Source organism: Aristolochia californica, unplaced genomic scaffold (genome assembly GCF_029961685.1).
Source record: "Aristolochia californica isolate CCGP_79_NKW_82.1479 unplaced genomic scaffold, dmAriCali1.0.hap1 SCAF_10, whole genome shotgun sequence".
Taxonomy (NCBI): domain Eukaryota; kingdom Viridiplantae; phylum Streptophyta; class Magnoliopsida; order Piperales; family Aristolochiaceae; genus Aristolochia; species Aristolochia californica.
Window position 1 is genome coordinate 2,684,855 of NW_027181771.1, and position 26,481 is coordinate 2,711,335.

At 35.6% G+C, this 26,481-nt stretch overlaps 2 protein-coding genes across 4 annotated transcripts; one reads left to right on the top strand and one right to left on the bottom strand.

Annotated features, from left to right (window-relative positions):
- The first annotated feature begins 1,711 nt into the window (after window positions 1–1,711).
- On the top strand, window positions 1,712–14,916 carry LOC137933907 (putative MO25-like protein At5g47540). Of its 3 annotated transcripts, none has more exons than XM_068778031.1 (12): window positions 1,712–2,105; window positions 2,745–2,906; window positions 4,518–4,636; window positions 4,923–4,997; window positions 8,284–8,377; window positions 8,765–8,824; window positions 9,488–9,556; window positions 11,320–11,418; window positions 13,842–13,886; window positions 13,969–14,071; window positions 14,626–14,698; window positions 14,812–14,916. In XM_068778031.1, exons 1-11 carry the CDS (start codon window positions 1,986–1,988, stop codon window positions 14,694–14,696), a joined length of 1,017 nt encoding a protein of 338 aa, XP_068634132.1. In that variant the 5' UTR covers window positions 1,712–1,985; the 3' UTR covers window positions 14,697–14,698; window positions 14,812–14,916. The 3 variants fall into 3 exon arrangements, with proteins under 3 accessions (XP_068634132.1, XP_068634124.1, XP_068634115.1); XM_068778023.1 differs by having other exon boundaries at window positions 1,713–2,105; window positions 14,783–14,916; XM_068778014.1 differs by having other exon boundaries at window positions 1,714–2,105; window positions 14,626–14,916.
- A 1,695-nt stretch (window positions 14,917–16,611) lies between these two features.
- On the bottom strand, window positions 16,612–20,933 carry LOC137933921 (small ribosomal subunit protein eS8-like). Its single transcript, XM_068778045.1, has 5 exons — window positions 20,830–20,933; window positions 20,680–20,752; window positions 20,064–20,397; window positions 17,084–17,256; window positions 16,612–16,876 (listed from the first exon to the last, which is right to left on the bottom strand). The coding sequence occupies exons 1-5, from the start codon at window positions 20,831–20,833 to the stop codon at window positions 16,792–16,794; spliced, it is 669 nt and encodes a 222-aa protein (XP_068634146.1). The 5' UTR covers window positions 20,834–20,933; the 3' UTR covers window positions 16,612–16,791.
- Window positions 20,934–26,481: the final 5,548 nt, after the last annotated feature.

Below are 26,481 nucleotides of genomic sequence, written 5' to 3' on the forward strand. Positions count from 1 at the left end.
TTTGCGACAGGATTGTAGACTCTTGTATCATTTGACACATTTTCGAGCAAGTTTGGAAGGAGCCCAATTAACTTGCATTTTGGCAAATGATCGAGGGAGTGCATATGTTTGGTAGGTATTTATTTCTCAGCTATCAAGGAAGGTAATGCGACGAGGACATCTGCATTATTGTGGTAGGAGAATGATACACGGGCGTGCGGTCCAGAGTGGCCCATGCACGTGGGCCTATCCAGATGGTTGGCTGATGGGTTCAAGATTCAAAATTTGAAGTTAGGGATTTATCCAAATGGGTTTGGATAAGATTTTTGAAGGATTTTAGGCATGTGAGATAATACCTGATTTGAATTTGAATAAATTTGAAATTTGCCTTGCTTAAATGGCAGTTTTTCATTGGTTAGAGTTTGAATAAGGGATAAGGGGGTTTATCTTCTTTAGCCTATAAATAGGGCCATATAAATCACTTGTAACATCTTCAAATTTGTGCTTAGAGTTTCCCATTTTTTTGAAAGGTCATTTTTCTTCATTTTTTTGCTTTGTTTATCGTTAAAAGAGAGGTTGACTAACTTACTTTTTACCCGAAGTAAGTTAGACCGCATATTGAGGGACTAGGAGGTTTTCTTGCTCGATCTAGTGGCATGACAATGGGTCTGTTATGGCTCTAATGGGTTACTGTTTCATTAGTGAGTTTAAGGTTGACTTTATCGTTGAAGTACAATTATTTGATTCGACTACATCAGTAGACACCATTATTTTGCCCAAACTTTGGAAGATACACTCAACCTTATAAAAGGGGAGTAGATGACCTCTCAATGAGCTCCCCATGCACACTCCTTTTGCCAACCAACCTCTAGTCAACCAAAAAAAATCAAATGCAAGTTCTATGACACAAGGAGGACATTCAAGAACCTCAATATCGAAGAGATGGAATTTAGGAGTGCCAAAGGTCTTTACTTACATTTTGATGGATGATCCATTTGTTTGAGGCACACATGCAAAGAATTTCAACAATATTTGGTTGATGAGGAATATTCATGGGTCCATCTCCCCCTATCATCATACTTGGTTGATTGTCATCACTAACTAGTTTTATATCTCTCCCTCAAGCAAAGAGAAATAAATGACTTGTGACCAACTTCCAGTCAATTTGTTAACATCAACCCATCAATGAAAACTTGTGAAAATAAATTGTAAATGAAAAAAAAAAAAAAACTAAAGCTACATTTGTCTTGAAACCTAGAGAGAGAGGGAGAGAATCACCTTTTCTTGTTTCCAAATCACACCTAACCAGTATTCTATGAGTGAGATGGGATCGGAACCAACCTGTCTTGTGGTCTCCTACTATCCAAAGGATGATTTGTTCAAATGTGTGGTTGATGTGAACTTGGCAGAGATGATGTGATTATTCATGGGACCTAACACTTTAAAGGTCCAACTTTTGCTTGTTTTTATTGTAAAGTGAAATGGTCTGCCCCTTCTCCATCTATATTTTCATAAAAAAACTCCAAGTGAACAGATATTGTTAGATGGTAGAGAGGCTTTAAATTCCAATGAAATAAAGAGACTAATCTATTTGCCTTAAATGATCAGAAGAAGCTTAATTATATGTAACCAATACAGTGCCAAATGTCCCATCCTTATCGTTCTGGCGGAAAGGAATTGGATATTTTTAATTTTTAAGGTACAGGTTGCAGAATAGTGAAGACGAATCACAAACGCTTCAATTTTCTTTTTCAGCCTCAGAATAAAAAAAGAATTTTGCCCTTTTTATTTGAGTTTCTAAGATTTGGACCTCTTTTTGAACCATCGTCTCTTGATTGCCTCGGCTACTCTTTCGTGAATGGCCATGCAAACCCTTTTAAGCCTGGCCTGAATATCATAACGAGAGAGGGGGAAGGTGCTGGAGGAAAAACCTAGACGGGAAGCCGGACCCCCAAAAAGGGCTTGACTCCAGTCGGCGGTAGGCCCAGATTCTGGTCGGCGCCAACATGAAGGGCCTTTTCAAGTCCAAGCCGAAGACGCCGGCGGAGGTGGTTCGGCAGACACGGGATCTGCTGGCGGTCATTGACCTGAATTTGTATCCTCGCGAAGGGAAGAAGGAAGAGAAGGTAGTCGAGATTGTTTGGCTGTTTGATTTTTTCTAGCTTTTCTCTGTTAGGTTGAGGATTTAGAATAGTGAAATTGAGAACCCCTTTTGGATGGAAATTGATAGGTTTATCAATTTCATTGCTGTTGATGATCTTCTAACAAATTGAGCACTTTCTTTAGTAATCGAACTTTTTATTTGTCACGTGGCCGGTTTGATTCCAAATCTCGATCAGGTGCTGGCATTTGAATTCTGGGTGGGTTGAATTTGAATTACTAGTAAAAATTGAATTTTTTTAATAGTCAAGCTTATTTGGTAATACGTCGTTGCATAAAGAATTGCTTGCCATGGTTTTGTTTCTCACCAGTGGTTTTGTTAAAAATGGAGCGTTATAAAACTTTTTTTTTTTTGGAAGAAGAATAAAATTTCCATATTGAAGGCCTAACACCCTGTATTTCACACGTCTTTGGGAGCATGTTATATGTCACCATATCTCCATTATACTAGTTTCGCTCTGCTTGATTGTGCTTATTTTCTTTTCCTCTCATTTGATGTCATTTGTGAGAGTTTATTTCTGTTTCCAGCGGTTCCCTTAACTTTTATTTCTTGGTATTTGTCAAATTTGAAGCCACTTCACTTTAAAATTTTCACTTGCTTGCAGATGGCAGAATTAAGCAAACTCATCCGTGAGTTAAAATCCATTCTATATGGAAACAGTGAGTCTGAGCCAGTCTCAGAGGCCTGTTGTCAGCTGACCCAGGAGTTCTTTAAGGGAAACACTCTCCGCCTCTTAATTGTTTGTCTTCCAAAACTTAATCTTGAGGTAATCAAGGACTGCTTTTTCTGGGAGACATCCAAGTTTGCATTTCCTTTTTGTTGTTAAATCATGTGATATTCAGATGAAATTTTTGCCTTGCTAGATGCGTAGTAGACAGTGATGTAAATTCACAAGTAGTGGATATGTAAGAAGAGAGGACTATACTGACTTTCTTACGACTCTTAAATTTTATTCCGGAGTTGAAACTGGAGAGATATCTTTCACTTTGGTGCTTAAGGATTGACTCTAGTTGGATGACATTAGGTACTGTTAAATTAACAAATAACGAATGCACACTGTGCTCACAGAATAAGATTTGCTTTATCATAGGTTACCAGTAAGTAGTATGAAACTCAGAAGATTGAGGAGAAAAAAAAGAAGAAAAAGTACCTTTTGAGGGGATCACATAAACAGCTCCTTCACTTTATCAAATTAAGTGTAGCGCTCTTCATAAAAAATCTTGAAGGCTTAATACACATAGTTGTCTTCTCATATTGTATCTCTAAATGACATGAAAGACATTCTTTTATTGATTACAAGAAATATTTCACTCAACTGTTACTGGCTGACTGAGATGACTCAAAGAACATTACGAAATGGTATTGAAATTATCTATCCACCTGATTTCTGGACATTACCAATTTAAACTTTGAAGTCTTCTCCTATAAGAACCTAACTATTTGAATGGTCTCATAGCTTAGGACTTTACAAGCATGGAATAGCTAATCATTGTAAAAAGGTTGGGTAGGCGTCTCAAAAGCTACTTACTTGAATGAAGAGAACAGAGAGTTGGGCAAACCAAGTGATGGGACTGCTGTTTGTAGATTTTCTCTAGTCATCTTTCCATTTGTGAAAAATCTGTAAAGGCCTAGAGGAGCTCCTGGGTGATGTGATTAGACAAAATTAGAGACCTACTGCATCTCTTGTCCACCAAAAGCCTCAGAAAATGGTTTCTTGGATTCCTCCCACAGAGGGCCACCACAATCTCAACTTTGATGGGAGCTCATTGTAGAGTCCTGGCTTGGCTGGTATTGGAGGTGTTGTTAGTGACCTTGATGATCATATTTCATTAGCTTACTCTGGTCCCTTGCGAAACAAAGATTCACTTGAAGCTGAGGTCCAATTGATGCTTTAGGGATTAAGACTCTACAATGAACATTTGACTGACCTCTAATTGTTGAAGGTGACCCGAAAATTGCTATTAGCTTGACGAAACACTTTCTTGAAGCCCCCATGGAGGCTTCTTCATTTTCTGGATGAAGTTCAGGATATTGTGCAGTCCCTCACAGCTACACGGAATAACACTCTTTGTAGCTAATTCATTACTGATTCTTTTGCCAAAGAAGGGAGCCAGTTGTGAACACCTAACACCTTGATTTTAGATGTAGCTTGCTCATTTGATTACATTTTATTTTTTTAAATCTTTGGGAGTTGGCCGTTTCCCTCCCACTTTATATGTTGCTATGTTTTCACATTAATTCATTCACCATTCCAAAAAAACAAAACCTTCCATTTGTGATACTTCGTAGAGTAGCAAACTGTCAACTTTTTCAAGCCCTGGTCCTTCCGTTGTTGTTGGTGCTTCTGCTTATGTATATTGGGTTTTTCTTATTGTAGGCTCGTAAGGATGCGACTCAAGTTGTTGCCAACTTGCAAAGGCAACAAGTCCATTCTCGGTTGATTGCTTCTGATTATCTCGAAGCAAACAAGGACCTGTTGGATATTTTGATAGCTGGGTGAGTTGTTCTTCCTCTTAACTTCATGAATCATTATGAGCATATCTTTTTCTTTTATTTTTTATTTTTTTAGTTTTATGGATTATGGTTCTACTTGATATCTTGCTACAAAGAACATTTGATTCTGTTTTCTAGTCCATTCTAAGATGTCAAGTTCTTAGTCTCGTCTAAAAGCTAATGAATATAGTTCACTATTATAATCAGAATATGTCGATTTATTTTTCCCCTCTTTATGTTGTATACCCTTTTGCTGGTGATGTCTACATCTTCATACTTCTTTTTTTAGGTATGAAGACATGGATATTGCACTACATTATGGTGCAATGTTGAGGGAATGCATTCGTCATCAGAGTATAGCAAGGTAAAATCTAGTTAAGCACAAAAATTGTTTCTTTTCTTTTTTATTGTGAGAAATCGGAAAGGCTTAGTCATTTCATTTTGTCTTTTGCTCTGCGCATTTTTCCAAATTACATGAAATAGAGAGAAGAAAAGAGACAAAGGAGAATGCAAGGGAGAGAGTGTGCACAGCCTCCAACACTCGTTGAGGGGTTTGGAAGTCGGTCCTTTCTTTTTAACTCTCACTTAAGTCATAATATGTCAAAAGTACATAAATACCCCTTTGTACTCAACTCATTATAACTCCCTAATTGCAACTTGAAATTAACTAAAAAATGAAACCATAAAACACATACACCAAGACAAACCTACTACTAACATAGAGGGACAATGTGACAAATGTGAAATGACCAAAGGACCTTTTTTCATATAATTCAAAAGTTCTCCTCAAGTTGGATCATATATATCTAGAAGTACTAGCTTATTACAAAAATTCTCAAATTCACTTTTTCCCTAGACCTTAGTAAACACATCACTAAGCTGATCCGCAGATTTAACATTTGGAGTGACCACCCCACCATTCATTATAGCATCGTGAATGAAATGAAATTCTAACACAACATGGTTAGTCCATTCATGAAAGACTGGATTACTAGTAATGAAATTGGCAATTTGATTGCCATAATGCATCACTATCATACCCTTGGTTGAGAAGCTTAACTCTTGCAAAACTAATCAAACCCATAGGAATTCACTAATAGTGTGAGCCATTACCTGGTATTTTGCTTCCAAACTAGATCAGCCCACAACATTTTGTTTCTTGCTCTTCAAGTTAGTTGAATTCCTTCCAAAAAATATGCAATACCTAGTGGAAGACTTGTTTTTTAGCTTGGAGCTTGCATAGTTAGCATTAGAGTGTCCTTCAATTTGTAAATGACCATGTGGCGCATACAATAATCCTTTACCCGATGCCCCATTTAGATATCTCAATACTTTATGCGCTACCTCTAAATGAATATTTCTTGGATGCTCTATGAACTAATTGATTACACTTACAACAAACGAGATGTTAGGTCATGTAACTGTGGCATAAATCAGTTTGCCCACTAGCCTTCTATACATAGTTGTATCTTTGATTTAACACTATCATTTGCATGAAGATTATGATTCACTTCTATAGGTGTCTTGACAGGCTTTGCTCCCTGTAGGTCATACTTTTGTAGCATATTTATAATGTACTTTCTTTGTGTCAAAACAATCCTTGCCTTACCTTGCTATTTCAATCCCAAGAAAATAAATCTTTAGTTTGAAAATGTTTTTCTAGATGTACTTTGACCTCTTCAATACCTTTTTCATTGCTTCCTGACAACACGATGTCATCCACATACACAACAAGCACCAAAACTCTAGAAGACCTCTTCAAAATAAACAATGAGTGGTCATAGTGACTTCTAGTTAAACCCCAAGGACATAATCACTTTGTTGAACTTGTCAAATCATGCTTTGTGGCTCTACTTGATGCCATAATAGTCATGTTCAACCTACACACTTTTTCAGTCTCCCCCTAAGCAACATATCTAAGAGATTGCTCCATGTGTACCTCTTTTTCCAAATCCTATATTTTGTTGTCTAATTGAAACAAATGCCAGCCCTTAGTAACAACCACAAAAATTAGAATGTGAACAACTGCCAATTGAGTCACAGGCGAGAAAGTTTCAAAAACATTCACACCATATGTTTGGGTATGCCGCTTAACTACAAGTCTGGCTTTATAACTATTCTATGGACCCATCAGCCTTGTATTTCAAAGTGTAGACTAACGGGAAGCCATGAGAGCAACGTCTTGGAAGTGGATCACACAAAGTCCAAGTACCCATATCAAGCAAAGCCTCCATTTTCACATCCATAGTATACTTCTATTGAGGAGAATAGACTATCCTGCACTAAAGGACCAGTGCAAGAAGACAAACAAGGTAAACATTTTGAATGAACCAGAAAACAAGTTGAAGGTTACAAATTTGGATATGAGATGGTGAATACAAGCACAAGCATCCTTACGAAAAGCAACAGGAAGATCCAAATTACTTACTTTAGGAGTCGCCAATGAGGAAATTGGCAAAGATAGGAGGGAGCCTTTGATGGTGTTGTGGGAGGTTTTTATCATTGGTAAACTTGTAGTGGCTTTGGCTGGGCAGCACTCTATGGTGTTGGGAACTTCCTCCACCAGAACATGAACAACTATATCAACATCAAAAGGTATTGGAGTAGTAGAGTCATCAGACTTTAAAAATGGGGAACATTTTCAAAGAATGTGACATTAATAGACACATGAGTCTGTCTGGTGAAAGGGCAATAACACTTGTACCCTTTTTGAGTACAAGAATACCCAAGGAAAACATGCTTAACTGATCTTCGAGACAACTTGTCATATGATGGACTAAAAACAAATTCATTGTTAGGTTTAAGAACTTGTGGTGGAATTTTTCCTCCAGATACAGAAGAGGGCATTTTGTTGAAGAGAAACAAGCAGTAAGGATATCATCACTCCAATAGGATTTTGGAATCTACATATGAAATAACATGGTTTGTGCAACCTCAAGTGGCGATTCTTCTTTTTTGCTATCCCATTTTGCTTTGTGATATACACACAAGAAAGTTGATGAATAATACCATTAGTTTGACGAAAGGAGTGAAACTTGTGGTTCATAAACTCAAGCCCATTATTAGAATGAAATATACGAAGAGAGCACCAAGTTGATTTTTTATTTCACTATAAAAATTAAGGAACACATCAAATACATTTCTCCATTAGGAGATACTCTAATGTGGATTGACTAGGAAACAAAATACTGGTAACCAAAGACACTATGTATTTGACAAGGTCCCAATATACCTGAATGAACTTCAAACGAACTAATACTATGACTTTGATTGGACAGAGAACAATACCTAGTGGTGCTTCCTGAGCTAACATAAATGACCCTATATCGAACATAACTCTCTAATTACAACTCAGAATTAACAAAAAAACCATAAAACACATGCGCTAAGACAACTTACTCTTAACATAAGAGGGACAATCTGACTAATGTGACATGACCAAACTACCCTTTTTCATATAATTTGACATGTATAGTTTGGAGAAATGGAAGTTAACAGGGATCTATTTGTGAACTTTGTTTATTTTTCCATTTCAAAAACAGAAAATGTTTGTTTGTCTTTATAATGTGATTAATTTTCATTTGTAATGTTTGATATCCATTTCATTAAGCTAGACAAAGTTCTGTTGATGGCAATTTGTTTTTTCACAGGTATGTTTTGGAGTCTGAGCACATGAAGAAGTTTTTTGACTACATTCAGCTACCGAATTTTGACATTGCATCAGATGCATCTGCAACTTTTAAGGTTATCAATCTTAAAAATGTTCTGAGGATTGATTTTTAGAAATAATTTTTTGTATCTACTTTTGTAAATCCATCTATGATTCATAGTCCTAACAATTAAACCTAATCAATGTGCTTCTTCGAGTTTTTTTTTTTATATTCAATTAACTTTAACCCGTTTCAACTTGGACTTTGGAAAGTTATTTGCTTGTCTATTAAGATCTATATGCCTGATATATCTACAGTGTGCCTCTTAACATGTCTAGGCTAATCATGTGTACCTCCTATCTTAATAGGGCAGTCTAAAATGTCTGCACAATTCGTTTGGCAGATTATCTTTATGTTTTGCTATAGTATCTATATTTTGTGCTGACATGTATTTTGATCTATTTTTTTCATCTTATTGCAGGAGCTTTTGACAAGGCATAAATCAACAGTTGCTGAGTTCCTTGCCAAAAATTATGACTGGGTAAGTTTTTATTTTTATTTATTATTTTATTGTTCTTATTTTGGAATTTTAGATGATCTTATTTAGTGTACTGCTTAAGGGTGCTTACTTAGGTTCAAGGAAAGCTGAAACACTTCAGTCTATGTTATAGGGTGATCAGGAGTGAGACTTTTGGTGGCTGTTTCAGGTTGTTTGTTCTATTTCATGTATAGAATTAGGCTTTCACAGAGAGAGGTTAACAGATATTAACTATGCAAACAAACTGTATGAGCAGAGAGGAAGTCATATGTGATTAATCAGGGCCATTTTCTTGTGAAGGGAACCTTTTTGGATGAGTAAAGCTTTTTCACCCTTTTTTATTATTTCGGTCATGTTGTCAATTACTTGTTTGCTATAAGGTATTAATAGAAATCGAGTCTGTAAGATGTACATATTCTTTGTTATCTTGCTTCTGTTTAGATGTTTTTAAACTGGAAATGTATTATAAAATGTAGCATATGTAATAGAATCTAACCAGCAGATGCAGTAAGGCCAAAATAAAAAATCCAATAAGGTATATGTTACAGTTTTTAATTTGTGAACTTCGTTTATTTTTCCATTTCAGATTTGTGTCATACTGTATCCTATAAAACATATCTGAAAGATGTTGTTTTTAATCTTTCTTCAACCTACTTTTGGTTTCAGTTTTTTGCAGAATATAACTCAAGGTTGCTAGAGTCTCCCAATTATATCACCAGACGACAAGCTATAAAGGTACATGTGTTTTTTCACCATCAATAGCATAGACTGTAGGCTCTAATAAAAGGAAAAACTGCAAAGTTTGCAGTGTACTTGAATTATATCATAACGGTATCTTGTAAGGCAACTAGAATCTTTCCTCTCCAGCCTGGAAATTGAACCCTTTGGTCCGTGATGTAGTACATGGCTTATTTGTTGAAGAAGAAAGTCATCCAAAACAATTGAAGATATAAAAAAGAAGGAAAGAAGAAGAGTGAAAGCACACCAGCTTTTTCTGGGAAGTCACTTTTTAGGAAAGTACTATGGCCTAAAAGAAAGTCAGCAAGTTCATACTTTTATTAGTTTCCTAGTGTGTTAATAAGTCAAAATTAGGAGAGTTTTAATTAGGGAAGCGTTTATTTGTAGTTTCCTTTAGTAGTAGTCAATTTTAGAAACAAGAAGGCTGCTTGTTCTTCCTACTTTTATGTATCTTCAATTGAACTTGAAAACCAGGAATTTTTCATAGTTGAGAGGCTAATGGTTGGGTTACTCATACTCCGTGTTGTCTCTCAACTTTATTTCAGTCAGTTACCAGTCCAGCCAGACATTTGCAACTCTATTTGGTAATATTGCCTTCATAGGTGGAGAAGAGATGATTCATGGAGGCGTCTCTGTGCATCTTGATGAATTGAGAAATTAATTGCCTCAACATTTTTTTTTTTGAAAGGTTGAATACACATAATTGCCTCAACTATATATATTTTTTTTGAAAGTTGAATACACATAACTGCCTTAAAAACATAATTACCTCAAAAATATATTTTCTTGAATGTTGAATACACATTGGCGCACGCGCTATACCCAATACCCTGGTGAGACTTGAACCCAAGATCTCACGCTAAAATCTAATTGCCTCAACACAACTACATACCCTGTTAGCAAAATTACCAAATTTGTGCATTTGTCTTGGACAAACTTACTAACAAAGGAAACAGACATCAACTTCTGGTAGATGGGCTTTGTTGGCAGGTATTTTTTCATTTTCTCTGTACAAATAGTGGAGGCTGACCTTAATTTTAGAGCACCAAAGTTGTTTTGGAAATGGGAGGATTTGAACATGATCAAGGCTCTGAAGCTGTGCTCATTCAATAGCTTGCTAGGTCTCAGGCCCATGTATGCCACATATCTGACCTGTCACTTGCTAAGCATCTGTATTTTCTACTTCTGGTTATCAGGTCTGTATCTGGGTATAGATTCATGAATGGATCAAATAAATCCAGATCCAGATATTGAGTAAGCCCCCAGAGGAGGCAAGTTTACCTGGCTACTTTAACACCTAAGATAACTGGGTTAATGGGTTTGATTACTTGCTTGGAGCAAAACTCACTCAGTTGGGGTTAACTCTGAACTGATTTTTTTTTTCTGTTTTCTACATTTCATTTGAAGTTTTAATTCATGTAAAGACAGCAGTGTTTTCAACAGGAGAAAGATGAGCACCTATAAAGTAGCAATTTGACGAAGTTTTTACACAAACTCCGACTCCATAGTGAACTAGTTAAATTGAATTGAACCATGCAGGCCTACTTTTTGCACCTGTCTCAAATCTTTAAATTTGAATAGAAGATTGATGTTATCTTGGAAAACACATTTCTCTTTGATCTTGATGAATTACTTCTCAGGGATCTGTTTTTCTTGCTATTTCTACTTCTGTCTTCAATAAAAAAATGCATTATTCAGAAAAATAAGAAGAATTACTTGCATGGTTCCTTTATTTTAGCTCATGAATTATTCTGTTTCAGCTTCTGGGAGATATGTTATTGGATCGTTCAAATTCTGCTGTGATGACACGATATGTGAGCTCAAAGGATAACTTACGGATCTTAATGAATCTTCTTAGGGTATGGATTAGTTTGCCTTCATGCACAATGTGTTGGCTCTTTACTCACTTGATTCTCCTATGCTATATATATTATGATTTCTCAAATTTTAGTTTCTTCTACTACCCTTGGTACTGGTAATTGTTATTTTATGTAGAGAAGGAATTTAGGGTTCCATAATAATTGTCCAATCTGAGCGCAGCAAGTGATGATACGGCAAAAGAAGGAAGTAGACATGGTAGTCCCCTTTTTCTGAGAGATCTTAATTAGGGGAAATAGATCCCGGATCTCTTTTATTTAAGACCAAGGAACTAGTTCCATAAAAAGTATATTAATCATCTTCGTAAAAGAAAATAAACTACTTATAAATGGTACACAACTTTGGTACCCTTAAGCTAGGGCATATATGTCAAACAACCTCATCCTACAAACAGAAAAAAATCTCCTTCTCAAGTAATGGCTTTCAATTATTTGATCTCCTGATCTGACATTTAGTAATAAAGTCTTTTCCATTCATAACAAACTCTTGAGTTGAGTGAGTGTGTTTGGTTCTCATGAAAAATTGGGCTGCTATAAGCAAAGATAAAAGCATGATTGTTACGTCCCATAACCACGGGTGTGTGCATAGAAACCCAAATTAATTATCCACATGTTTGAATGAACCTTTTGCTCCGTATTCTGGTTCAGCACATGCCTAAGCCACTATAACCTGTTTCGAATCCTTCCAAGTTGGAAGGTTACCCCCAATAAATGTACAGAAAATTGTTGTAGATATTCTATTAATTTTAGGCCCAAAATAATCTGCTTTAGGATCCTAATAGTTATCCAAGCTGTGACCATATCTATACAACTGTTTTCTGCTGGTTGGATTCTTGTGGTACTTGTGAATTCTGTTTGTAACGTCTAGGTGAAGTATTGTCTAGGAGACTTCGTAAACTGGTTCACAGCTTGTATTGCTAATGAGGTATCAGGCTTCTTAACTTTCAAATACGTAAGTTTGCTAACTGGTCTTTCTACCAAATTATATCATCCAACAGGGGGCTGCCCTAATATGAATAAGCTTTCACATCAAAAGGAGTAGCACTATATATATCTTTCTTGGTCTTGGCTATTTAAATTCCAAGAAATGTTTCTTCAAGAACATTTTGATCTGCCGAAGGCGCATCTTTACTTTAAAAACAAAAGTTTCTACATATAGACGAACTTATCATCAAACACAGGATAGAAAAGAGTGGGGCATTCTGGTGGCACTTCTACCATTCATATATATGACTGTACTCTCCTTATGTCACAGTGAATATCTGGAACTATATTTTCTGTATCTGGAATGTAGGATTTTCCAGTAGTTAATGTCTTTTTTTAAAGGTCATTGAACTTGGAGATTGATTGGTGGAAAATCATGTTGTAAGCGAGCATAATCATGAAGTTAAAACTTGAGAAAAGTAGAAGAGAAAGAGAAGAAAAGAAAGAGAGGAAGACAAAAACTGCCATAGAGAGAGGCAATCATGTTGGGGGTTCAGGCTTGACCCCCAATATCTTTTATTGATAATTTTAAGTGAATAGTAAATCAAAAGACCATAATGCCCCTTTGGCTTACATGAGATATACAGCCAAAAAGGGTAAATAAAGGAAAAAATTACAATTTATACCTTCCTAAAACTCAACCTAAAAGTAATATCATACCATAAATACATTTGTGTAAGAAATGACCATAGTACCCCTACCTTCTTAACATGTGTTAAATCTTCTTTGGAAAAAAAATGCTGATAGAAATTCTTAACCGCATTCCTAGCAAAAGCAGGTTACTTGCTCTTTTCTCTGGGAAACAGAACTCCATGTCACTTGTTCATGAAAGAGGTTGGGCAAGTCAACTGTCATTATGTTTTCCAAGGGAGATGGGACTGAAAGCCCTCTTTTTCATATAAATTGAGTTTTCTGCTTCAAAAACTTTTCAACCCTACTTCGTCTTAAAGTCAACCTGACCTGAAATTTTGGTTTAATGGCTTCCGATTTTTGCATCCTCCCCCCCCCCCCCCCCCCCCCCCCCCCCCCATGGCGCCATTGGGATTCCTTAGCGGGAGATCTTTGAAATTTCTTCTCAATTTTCTTGTATCTGGTCTCACATTCCGAGATCTGCTAACTCGGTGGCAGATGTGCTTGCCAAGTCAGGAGCTTCCTTACAATCTCTTGTTGTTAGGGAATTGCTCCCCGTTTTGTTAATATATACATCCTTTTTCAAAAAAATGGCATCCGATTTGGAAAAAGTTCAAGCATAGCGATTCTCGGCCTAGTTACCTGCCATGAGGATATTATATTGGAGTTTAGCCTTTCTTAGACTTGGTAACGAAATATTTTCCTATGTGATCCTCTGACTGTCTGCCCTTATTATGCTACTTCTAACAGTTGATTGCTGCTTTTGAAAAATTCATCTGTCTCATTTACAGGAATCCAGTAAGAACATCCAGATAGAAGCATTTCATGTGTTTAAGGTAAGTTTGTCTTGCTGCTCTTTCATGTGTTTAAGGTATGTGTATCTTGCTAATGGGGTTTATATGTCAACCCTTCTGGCAGCTATTTGCAGCTAATAGCAAAAAGCCGCCAGAAATTGTAAGCATCTTCATTGCCAACAGGAGCAAGCTTCTTCGCTTCTTCAGTGACTTTAAGATGGACAAAGGTAGAAAAATAATGAAACATCTTTTTTCAGATAACAGCCCAAATCTACATTTATTACATTTCTGTCATTTAGTTTTCTGGCAGTGCTCTTTGTTTTTATAATTCTTTGAAAGGCTTTGATTTCGCATGCCTTTGAATATGAGGGTCAGGATTCAAAGTTCTTGAACTCTACTTTTGCCCTGAAATAAACTATTTTGATACATGGACAATAATAGATTTGTATCAGCCTCTGAGATCAACATCAGTAGACACGGCCATATGTCCATAACATCAAGCATTGCGCGCACAACAGTGATCATCTTTCTCAGCACATTTTTTTGTTGCTGTAGAATGTTCCACTATCCTGTGTTACACTTATACACTTGTAGCAGCATCATTCCTAGTGGTGAGCTAGTGAATATTTCGTCTTGAGTAGAAAATTTCTGTTGTTATTTGCTATCCAGATATGGTGAAAGAGATTCACTCACTCATTCTAATTTATAAACTGAATTAGGTTATTGAATGAAAGCTTTAACTTGTGCTTCTTTAATTTGGTGTTTGGTTTTGCCCATCCAGAGGATGAACAGTTTGAAGCTGATAAAACTCAGGTTGTAAGAGAAATCGCGGCATTGGAACCAAAAGAGTAAATGTAAGGACTTGTGGGAGTGTGTTATATAGTCTTCTAATTAATTTTATTGTTATTGTAACATTAGAGGTGATGTGCAAATTTTAGGATTTGGCGATTGCATCGGTTTGTCGTAGTCAACCAACCAATCAGTCTTATCATACAAGTTACAGCGTCTGATCGATTTCATTGTCTCACTTTGATTATGTAATGTATGTAAATTAAGTCTTTTTATTAGTTGAGATGAATGGACAATTATCAGACAAAAAATGCATCCGAAGATGGAACCTGGTGTTTTTTTCACCCTTGTGACCTTAAGAGAGGACTTTTTCATTAAATCAGTTTCAAGTGCAAGAGTCTGTCATGATTTGGCACAATTTCTTCTTAGTTTTGGGTCATGATTTGGCTTGGATATATTTGAAAGGAAAAGCAAATGATATGTGTGGCTTGAATGAACAGAGCATAGAATAACTTGATGAAACTGATGGGTGAGAACGTCTAATTGTGTTTCCACCTTGGAAGGAAGTGTTGTTGATGAAGTCTACAGGAGGCTTATCAAGATGGTGGCTAGGCTCTGCAACTGTCCCTCTTCAGAAAATGTGAAAAACCTATTTTTTAAACAAGGTAGAAACTGATTTCTAGGGAGTATTAGTGCCCTTTATTTTTCTAAAAAAAATGACCATGGAAATTGAGGCTATTTTTCATGAAGAAAATATTAAGTAGGATGGAAAACACTCCCTTCTCCCTTCCCTCATCTCTCTTACCAACAATTGGTGGGATACATAGTTCTCTCCACCACTAAGAAATATATTTTATTATTTGATGTAAATTTGCATTACATTATAATTTTAATGCATTTGCTATAAATATAATAATAATATTATATTTACTTGTTCTCACTTGAACCTAAGGATAGAGATGGTGGGGTTCCACCTTCATTTTCATTTTTTCGTAGGCTAAGAAAGGCCCTAACCATATGGATGTAGGGGGGGTGGATACCCTTCCAATTAAGCCGGCAACACCTACTTGTGTTGGTTTCAAGATCCTCATGTTGATAGTTTTGATGATAACAAAAAATTTAGAGATTAATGATATATTTTAAGAAAAAAATTTGATGTAGCCAAATTGAAGAAACTCCCACAATAAAAAAAGCGGGGCTCATAAAGAAAATAAATAAATAAATAAAGGATGACAAAGCTTCTTTGGATAGAGGCATCATTTGAATAGAGAGTTATGTTAAGAAAGTTGTTGTTCAATCAAAGGCAATATTCAGATGAAGAACTTGAGATGGTTGGAGCTAAAAATCAAACCTTTGTAGTCTTTTGTTTTAGATGCCATTCGATCCGATGAACATAGTAAATTAACTATGAGGTGTAAATACCTTGAGAATATATTAACAACTTGAGTTTAGATTGTGACCCACTATAGATTTTTTGGGATTTATGATTGACACTTTTTACATTGAATTCCAGCATTCGTTATGTAACAAGTGCATTTGACCAGAGCTATAACAAGTTTTGATAAGCTTACTTACACCTCCTAGGTTTTTCCCTTTGGGACATTAGAGCTTGGATTTCTTGTTTTAAATAGGTGACTAGAGGTTGGTTTAGCTTCAAAAACTGGTAGAATAATTATTTTTGAATAAAAAATTTGGTTCTTGATCCAAATATGATTTTATTTTATATTAATAATCTATAGTAATTAGATGAATTCACACTAAAATGGGTTTGAACAAAATAACTCAAATCTCTTATAGACTAGTTTTACAAAAACAAATGGCTTCTTTGCTCCAGAAGAAAAGTTATTTTTTATTTCCAAATTGTGGGTCATGGTTAAAATATTAATTATTTGTAATAGTAACTGAATTCAGACCAAACCAAAAATGTTTTGTCAATAAAAAAAATCGTCAATAGAAAGCTTTAGAATAAACTGCAAACTAGAAATAAACAAATACTGTAGATTCAATTGATAAACTCTATTGTCAACCACCCAAGATCAACATGCAAATGCATAAGAAAAGAGTAGCCCTACCATTTCTTATCTAATACAAAACTCTATCCAACTGTTTGGCTCAGAAAACATATATCTTGCACTAAGACAATTTAAACATGTCTCATTTAAGCAGCACCAGCACTACCCTTGCCCTTCTTCCTCTGGATTTTCTTCGTGTAGAATTCCAGCTCCTTACCCTCCAAGATATACCTGTCAAAGAAACGACATGTTGTGTCAACACTTAAATTGGGCTCTGCAGTTCAAAAAGAAAAAAAAGAGACAAAAAAAGAACGAGGGGAAAAATTCATTCAGTGGTTGACACAGTATTTTAGGTAATTTTTCAGCTAAGGTACAAGTAAAGTTTCCATCCTCCTAATGGTGGAAAGAGCAGAGTATTTAATGCTGGAGTTTGCTTACCCATCAGAACGGCCACACTGGCCAGGGCGAGATGAGATGCAAGCCAAAAGCCTGCCACTACCAAACTGTTCTTCAATATGAGAGTCCAGTTTGTGGTCCTGTTGGCGTTTCTCTAACTTCCTGACCACATGGTTACTTTTCTTTGCCTCCTCTTGAGGCGCAGATTCACCTTCCTAAAAGCATCAGATAATGTTAACTACAAATCAAGAAAAACAGAGATGATAGTTGAATAGCATGTAATCTTGTTATCATCACAGTAATTTCGACCAGTAGCAACAAGATATCCAGTTCTTTAGTTCAAGACATCCAGTCCACCCAGTTGATAAATCGAATGAAAATTTGAGAATTCATATAATTGGCCAAGTCCTCAGTAGCAGCCAAGAATGCTTCATTATACCAAGAGAAATATGCTGCGTGACTGCTCCTAATTATAACATTCCCAAGCAGTCAAAACCAAGCTTCCCCCAATTCAAGAATAAGTAGAGGCTACATCCCTAAAGTCCCAAATTGACTGACCGGGACATTATGCATGGATATAACTTAAAAAGCCTAAACAATGATATGTAAACGTAGACAAGAGCAGGAGAACTATAATTAGACCCCCCCCCCCCCCCCCGGGCACTATCTTCCCAGAGGACAAAAGTTTATGACAGAAGTTGAGCATCTCCTCAGCTATAAATCTTTATACTATTTTAGGGATCAAATATGACTACTCCAATACTAACCTTCAATTGCATTCTCAAACATGCCACTTTTGTTCAGAAAATAGTAAGAACCAATGGATTTCAAAATGATTACTCAAACGTACAAGAGTATTCAATTATAGAGAACAAATCTTTTTTTTTTGAAAAAGATGTATTAATAAAACAGGAGAAAATTACAAAGTTTGAGGGAGCATTTCCCTTACAACCAGCGATTGTAGGGTAGCTCCCTGCCTGGCAAGTACATCTGCCGCCGAATTTGCGGATCTCGGAATAAAGAACAAATCAATCATCAGGAAATACCATTTCTGTGCATTTTTTAAATTAATTTTTGGAGAACTAATACATTTGTTGTCTTGGACAACTGGTATATTGGAACAGTCAATAAATTATTCTTAAATTTTAATTTTACTTAGACATAGTTATGTAAGTGTTTCACCCCACCAGCACAGACAACTAGATTTGTTATGAAGCTAAACCATATGATTGCAGAAGAAAAAGAATATAGAATTTTTTTTATTAAATGATAGAAAACAACATTCAATCTCATGTAATTACATCATCAAAAGTAAGACAAACTACAATTTCAAGTACAAGTGACGTTCACAAATACTAGAACAACTTTTTTTAAGTGATAGAAAACAACATTCAATCCCATGAAATACATCATCAAAGTAAGATAAACTACAAGTGAAGTTCATGGATACTAGTTATCCTATGCGCCATACCAATATGTAATATGTGTTATCTGTCTTTGCAATCTGTAAAGTATATTAACTTTCATGGATACTAGTTCAATCCCACTGCTCATATCTCAACTGGGTAATTTTCAATTATGTAGATTTTTCCAATGGCAATTGATTCTAATAAAAAACTTGACACTCCGATATATTGCAAAAATTACAAAATTTATAACACATAATAAAGATAAGATCACATACAACTGACCATATCATGATAGAACTATAAATATGTTCATAACAGGTAGTGTTTCATTCAAGAATTTGCTTTAATATACATCACAAAAATTGGGACAAGGACAAGTCTACAAGATTAAGATCAGTCTGCATTTAAAAAATTTATTCAGTCTAACAATAAAAAAAAAACCACAACATTAAAAACTAGAACATGGAGAAGTTTGTCATCTGCAAGGATGCTGATCTTAATGCCTACTTCTGATGTCATAACTTTAACTCAGCATTCAACAATATAGTATAAACAGTCAAGACAAATAACAGCAGCCTTGATGCACTTAGGCACCTGATGAGAATAGGGAAAATCTAACAAGACAGACTACTAAAACTTATGGCTAAGTAAACTAAAACTAACAGCTTATAGCTAAGTAAACTAAAACGAACTGCACACCCGCTTTTCACAATGCGTCAAAAACTCCGTAGAGTATATGGGCTTATCCAACCATTGATCATTTTTCTGACATCAACAAAATAGAGCTCAACTACAATACCATCGTTTATCACAGCATAGTCCAAACTATGTCAGGATCAGCAGCATGAATTTTCCTCCATCTAGACTTTTTTTCACTACTATGAATGTTCATATAACCCTTCCCATGTTTCTTCTTGAGCAATCAATCGATGACAGAATTATATGCCAACGGTAAAATAATTTGCAGTTCAAACTAGCTCAGAAAGTTAATTCATCCAGGGAACATCCATAAAAAGTCAAAAGGATTCTTTATTATCATATGAACCTCAAAAAATAGAAGGCTTCCACATGAGTACAGAGCCTGAGCAACCAGATAATTTTATCTCCAAAAGATACATCCAGGCACAATATTCTATCAACCGATAAACCTATCAATCAGTTAGGACCATTCAGGGGATAACTCATCGTATGGAATGGCTTACATATAAGTGGCATTGAGCTTCTCAACAACAGTACAGAAATATGACACCACTCCTACAAACAACTCTATTGAACTAAAACCATGAAATCATGCATCCACAATTCTAGATAATAAAGAAAAAGAAAAAGGAAAACCTAACAACGAAATAGTATAAAATGTTCAACAGAAGCAATCTTTTAATTTCTGTAAACATACAACTACCCGTATGTGAAAACCAATTGGAAGCATTTGTTCTGTTGGAGTTACCTAGTTAATTTAGATAACGCCTGTGATGAAAGGAGAAAAAAGGACTGATAAATGCACACATGCGAAATGTACATACTCAAAGTAAAAGCCGCTGGGCAATCTATATATACTGCAAGAGTAATGATAAAAAGTTAAACTAAACAGTTGATAAGATGCATGCTGATACCTCTCCTTCCTTCTTCACAGCTTGTGATGGCTTCTTCTTCCTTCCGATGTCAACACCATAGTGCTGCAAGTACCACTGCTTGAAGGGTGCAGCATCAACTTGAACTATGGCGCTCTTGACCAAGGTTTGAGTTCGCACAAGCTCGTTGTTTGAGGCATTATACACCACATCAAGGATACGGGTCTTGCGAGTGACTGCCTCGCTGCCCCATGAGTAATTACCAGTGTCCAGACGCAGAGCCCGCCACTTGACATTGCCTCCACGCACACGTACCCTTCGGACGGTCTTATTGCTTGAGAGCTTGGTATTTGCTGGCTGACGCCCAAGCTCGTACCTTTAAAGTTTATAAGTTTAAGTAAATTGAAAATAAATAAGATATTCAAAAGAGGAACCGGAAGAAATAAACTACATCCCACAAGACAGCATTAAAAAGAATCCAAAGGGAAAGTACCAAATAAAGAGGAGAAACTAACGATCCAAACAGGCTAAAAAAAGTTACGATCTGGATAACTAATTTTGTGATTAACAAGATCACTTACAAATACACAGAAAAACTGATGAAATTAGAGATTATATCATCTTGAAATAAAACCACTCAGAGAGCAAAAATACTTACTTTCGCTTCTTTCTCCATGCTTTCTTCTTGCCTCCGGTGGCGCGCCTCTTATGCATCGAGTCCCTGGAAATACCTGCGACGAACGAAAGTCATTCGGCATGAAGAGAAGCATAATAACACACTGAGAGAGCATGTGAGCTTGAAAAGTACCCATTTTGCCTAGCTAAAGAGAAAGGCCGAGGGCGTTTGCTTTTCGACCTCCGGCGTCTCAAGTGAAGGGAGTAAGAGAAGCGGAGAAGAAAGGGTTTGGCTGCTATAAAACCCTAATCTCTTACTTCCGCTTACTAAAGCATTTTACCAAAATAGCCCTAAACCGTGTATCTGTCGAAAGCGAGGCACCGTAGTTCCCCTCGCTGCACGGACGACTTACGCGAGTCGACCTGAGAGGTAACTTGACACGCCTTGTTGGATACTCTTATTTGGAATCCTTATAATAGAAAAGAAAAATAAATAAGAATTTATCATTATTATTTCTAAAAATAGTTAATAAAAATAAGAATTTAATTATTATTATTTTTTAAAATAATTAGTAAAAATAAGATAATGATCATTTTCACTAACTATTTTTTGAAATAATAATGTTCAAATTCTTATTTTATTTTCACGACGTTCTAAACAAACCCTTATTGCTGATAACTACTCTAAATCTTTTACTTTTTATGTTCTTGTTGGCATATGTGTTTGTCAAAATTCCTCTTTAAAAAGTGTTTTTGTCCGGGGTGTTTGGGGTTTAGGTCTGCAATCTCGCTTTTGGGTTATAATGTTTGGTGTGTGGAAGTCGTCTTGCTTAAGGTGGTAATAATAAGAAAAAAATCTTGGTGGAGATGAATAAACCTTATTACAACTTTAATGCTCTGATACCACATAATACAATCTACATGAACCTAATTTGTGAATCTCTATGACCAAGTGAATTGAGTTGAGAGATGCCTAATTGCAAGTGGAGGCCAAAATTATAGGCTTGTTTGTGGATCTCTTAAGAGTTTATTTTCTTCTATCCATCTTTTGTTTATTGAAGCATTGAGATCGTAGTTAAATTAAGGCAGTTAATGAACGTTTTTTGTGACATTTGAAACATCAGAGGCCACATTATACTTTATTGGGTTATATTGTTTAGTGAACCATAATATCTAAGCTTGTTATAGACTTTGACATAATTGAATTGTCTTATCAGTATCATTTGTATCATTTCTTGTTTGGCTTTTGATCAATTTCTTTGTATCCACTAACTCAAAAAGGATTGCTTGACTTCACTAATTCTATAAATAATTGTAATTGTACTCATGCAACTTACATTGGTTTGATCTTTAATGGGAATCTTGATCAAGCAACAAGATAACGTAGAAACTATAGTGATTGTGCTATGGAAACTTGTCTATGATACGGAAAACTTATTGAAAGAACAATAGTGAGCTTGTTAACATAGGGATGAGTAAGATTCTAGGGTTTCATATCTTGTAAAGGGCTGGTTGAAGTAAAGAAGGTGAGAAGAGAAGAGAAGAAGGAGAAGAGTTCACAAGAAAAAGAAGAAAGATGAAGTAGAAGTAGTAGGTTTAGAGAGGGGATGTGTAGAGAGAGAAGAATAAGCACCAAAAGAAGAGAGTGCTCACTTGCATACTCGAACACTCTCTCTTACTTGGGTCAAATATACCCTTATACATTTAAGTGCGTAAATATGTGAAAATTACACTTGTGACTTGCATAGCTACATAGGGTAGAATTCATTCTTCTTTAACTCTATTCCTAAAATGTGCATAAGCATCAAATATACCAAGTTTGAAACATGTGGATTAAAGTAGACTTGCTATAACGGTTGTGGTAAATATATCTACAAGTTGATTCTTGGAAGGAATATAATGCATGGATATCACACCAGCTTGTAACTTTTCCTGAATAAAGTGATAATCAATCTCGACGTGCTTTGTTCGTTCATTAAAGACCGAATTAGTTGTTATATGTATAGATGTTTGGATTGTCACAATAAAGTTGCATGTGCCCATTCATAGAAAAATCGAGCTCGGTTAACAAATATTTAAGCTATAACATTTCACTTAATGCATGAGCCATAACTCATTATTTTGCTTCAGCATTAGACCTTACGACTGTACTGAGTTTTTTACTCCTCCATGTAACCAATTCTCCACCTACTATTATGCACCATCGAGAGGTGGATTTACGATCATCAGGTGAATCGGTCAAGTTCGTATTTGCAAAACCTTCAATGTTAGTATAACTATTTCAGTTCGAGAGTAGTCTTTGCCCCAAGTTTTTTTTTTTAGATAGCGAATAACCCTTTTCAATGCAAGCTAATGAGATTGTTGAGGTTGATGTATAAACTGGCTAATAACACTAACAACAAATCACATATTAGGCCCTATAATTGCAAGATAGATAAGTTTGCAAACAAAGCGTTGAAATCTATTAACATCTACCTCTTGACCTATTTTTTAACTTAATTCGATACTTGGATCCATAGGAGTATCAATTTGCCTACACCCAAGTATATCGGTCTCTTCTAAAGATCTATTACATACTTTCTTGGAGACAAAATTATGCCATGTGTAACAAAATACTTTAGCAAACCCGTCTTTGGTTTGGAATGCCTTACTTAAATTCTCTTTTATTTGTTGAATGCATTGATGTTATCCCTTGTTATCATAATATCATCTACATAATCAGCCATAAGAATAATTATTTAGTTAGGTTTCTTGCTGAATGCAGAATGTTCAACTTCACACCTTTTAAAATTGAATATGAGTACCACTTGACTACACTTTTCAAACCAAGCACATGGTAACTATTTCACCCCATAAATAGATTTTTTAAGTTTACATAACTTCTCCCCCCTCAACCACAAACCCAGTTGGTTACAACATATAAACTTCTTTACATAAATCACCATTAATATATGCATTTTTTTTACATCTAATTGATAAATTGACCATCAGAAGATAGTACCAAGGGAGATAAAGACACATACTCAGTTGTGTTTGGCAGTAGGTGAAAAGGTTTCCTCATAATTAATGTTGTAAGATTGAGTGTAACCTTTAGCAACTAGTCAACCTTTATATGGAGCAGTGCTACCATCAGGATTATGCTTTAAGGTAAATACCCATTTGTTGCCTGTCAGTTTTTTTGTAGGAAGAAAGAAAGTCAACTCCAAGCCTTGTTCCCACACATGGCAGGTCCCCATTTAGGATCTTTATAAGCTCTTCCCACTAGGAATCAAGGTAGAAGAAAGGGTTTCTAGAAAATAACAACAACTCATAGACAACTAATGAGTCGAAATAAAATTGGAAATGGGATGGCACATAGATGGATGTTTGTGAACACATGGTCTTTTACAAAATAGTAATAGGCCATGTATCATATGGAGATCCCAACACAAGGTTACGGACATTATGTACTTATCTCGGGTCATCATTGAACACCAAGGGTAATGGGTCATACAAAGGAGGAGGCTCTGAAAGTGCATGTGAAGATGTCTCATCCGGTGATATATGTTGATCTGGTGGAATAACAGGTCGTGACATCCTTATAGAAGAAGGAAAACCTGGAGGAGAGATGTATCAGAATAATATAGTTTGTCCTCAAAGAATGTGACATTAATTGAGATGAATGTTTTATGAAGGGTAAGGGCATAATGAGCCTAACCTTTTTGGTCTTTTGAATACCCAAAAAAGATACACTTAATCGCTCAAGGATCAAATTTATTGCAATGGGTGAAAAGAGGGATGACCAACTTTATTGTTCTATGGTGTTTACCCAACTTACAAAATTCATATGGTAGAGTTGTGAGAGATTTTAAAGAAGGATCAAGAGATTGTAGTTTTGGCAAAGAGGGATGACCAAGCTGATTTTACCACTTTATTGTTTGTTAATTAGATGAGATTGCTATTGAAATTATATGATTGTCTAGGAAATAAATGACTCTTTTCTCATGGCCTTCACCCATCACCAACTTCGTCTAAATATCTTGAAAAATGTAATGAGATGGAAAAGTCATAAAATAATTATGTTTCTTTTGTTAATTGACTAATGAAGGAGTTAAGGTGGATGTACCCACACCTTGTATTTTGGTTTGAGATCCATCAATAGTGGAAACAAACTCGCTCATTGCACAAGGAGAGAGAAGACAAATTTCTAATTTTACTAGTAAAATGCTCAGAGCTCCAAAATCAATGATCCAGATGAAAAAAAATTCTAACTACACTATTCACAAAAAGGTTTCTCCCAAAAAAATGTCTACTATTTTTCAGTTATTTCTCATATCCACTATACACTTTACAAGTTTCCATTTACATCAAATTATGGAAATACTTGGGCTTGAATTTCTTTCTTTTCCCCATAAATCAGATGAAGAATTGTGACTCATTGACACGTCTGGTACGTATGTAAAGAGAAGTCAATGTAATACACAATGGATGTAGGTAATACAACAAAATATAAAGTGGATAGTAAGAGTTCTTCATAGCCAACCTTGAATTACTTGACAAACAACAAACTGCGATATTAAAGTATTCTTGCATGTACAAATTTCCAACTCCGTTGAATACGCTTCTTACAACGCTTACTGGCTTGCCTTCTACATCAAGGGGGGAACACTTTGGTTACTTGTTATGTAAGTGGGGCTCATTATATTGGATATATGATATGGGAATAAGTTTACTTTTATCTCTGAATAAAGTAAACTATTCTATAGTAGCCTATGGATTCATCTCTCTTTTATTAATAGTGTTGATAACATCTATATAGATAGGACAACTTGTATGAACAGAACAACAACATGCACCATTTTCAAGGTCAATATTGTATTTGTGTTATAATTATCTTACTACAAAGATATGTGTAGACATTACATAAACTTATAGAGAGCTTGAATGGTCATGTGCTTGCTTAACATGCTTCTCTACATAGAGGTTGAGGGACGGCGTCCACCAAGCACTCTAACTAGATTGACATATCTCAAATGTTGTAGTGGCTTTCTCCCTTGTCTGTTCAACCAACAAAAAATTGGTAAAACCCAGGTTTTTTTTTCAAGATTGCGTGGCAACACTCTTATATATTGGTTCTTAGCACACCACATATAGGAAGAAAGAACGACATATTTGCCTAATGCTCCTTTAGGATTTATTTAATCCATCCACATGCCTTATCATTTTTACATTTCATTTCGTCAAATAGTTAGTTAAACTTGACCAATTGCTAGCACATGTAGGCTGCCAAAACATTTATTGTAATTCCTTGTCCTTGAATTTGCCATAAAACTTGGGCATAGATGTCTCATACAATATCCAAAAAATGTTGTCGAGAACTCTATACCCACCCCCTTTAACAAACTCTTCTAATGGTTTCTTATAATGACAATATCTAAAATGTCTCTCAACAACACCCACTAATATCATAGACGAATGAACCACATCTACATGTCCTCATACTCAATCTCAACTAGGCAGATACAAATGAAATCATGTATCCTTGTCCATCAATACTCATACTCAATCTCAACTAGGGATATACAAGGGAAATCACATCTCCTTGCCCATCAATACTACAAGTAATGAGCAAGATCTACAAATACTTTTGAAGAAAATGAACCGAGTTTATGTAATGGCATAACTTATAATTTCTAAGTATTTTTGAGTATTTTAAACTCTATCATATATAAGGGTAATTTAGTCCTTTTTTTACAATTTTTTTATTATAAATAAGATGATTAGAGAAGACTTAGTACACAAGTCCAAGCTCATCTTTTGTTGCCCTAACTTTCTCTCCTTTTCTACTCAAGTTCACTTTTCTCCT

Excerpts from the sequence above, each read along its gene's own strand:
- LOC137933907 (XM_068778031.1), top strand. The coding sequence starts at position 1,986 with ATGAAGGGCCTTTTCAAGTCCAAGCCGAAGACGCCGGCGGAGGTGGTT. Across the intron at positions 13,887-13,968 it reads AAGCATTTCATGTGTTTAAG|CTATTTGCAGCTAATAGCAA; the intron begins GTAAGTTTGTCT and ends CCCTTCTGGCAG. Across the intron at positions 14,072-14,625 it reads TGACTTTAAGATGGACAAAG|AGGATGAACAGTTTGAAGCT; the intron begins GTAGAAAAATAA and ends TTGCCCATCCAG.
- LOC137933921 (XM_068778045.1), bottom strand. Across the intron at positions 20,398-20,679 it reads GCATGGAGAAAGAAGCGAAA|GTACGAGCTTGGGCGTCAGC; the intron begins GTAAGTATTTTT and ends TAAACTTTAAAG. Across the intron at positions 16,877-17,083 it reads CAGTGTGGCCGTTCTGATGG|GTATATCTTGGAGGGTAAGG; the intron begins GTAAGCAAACTC and ends TTTCTTTGACAG.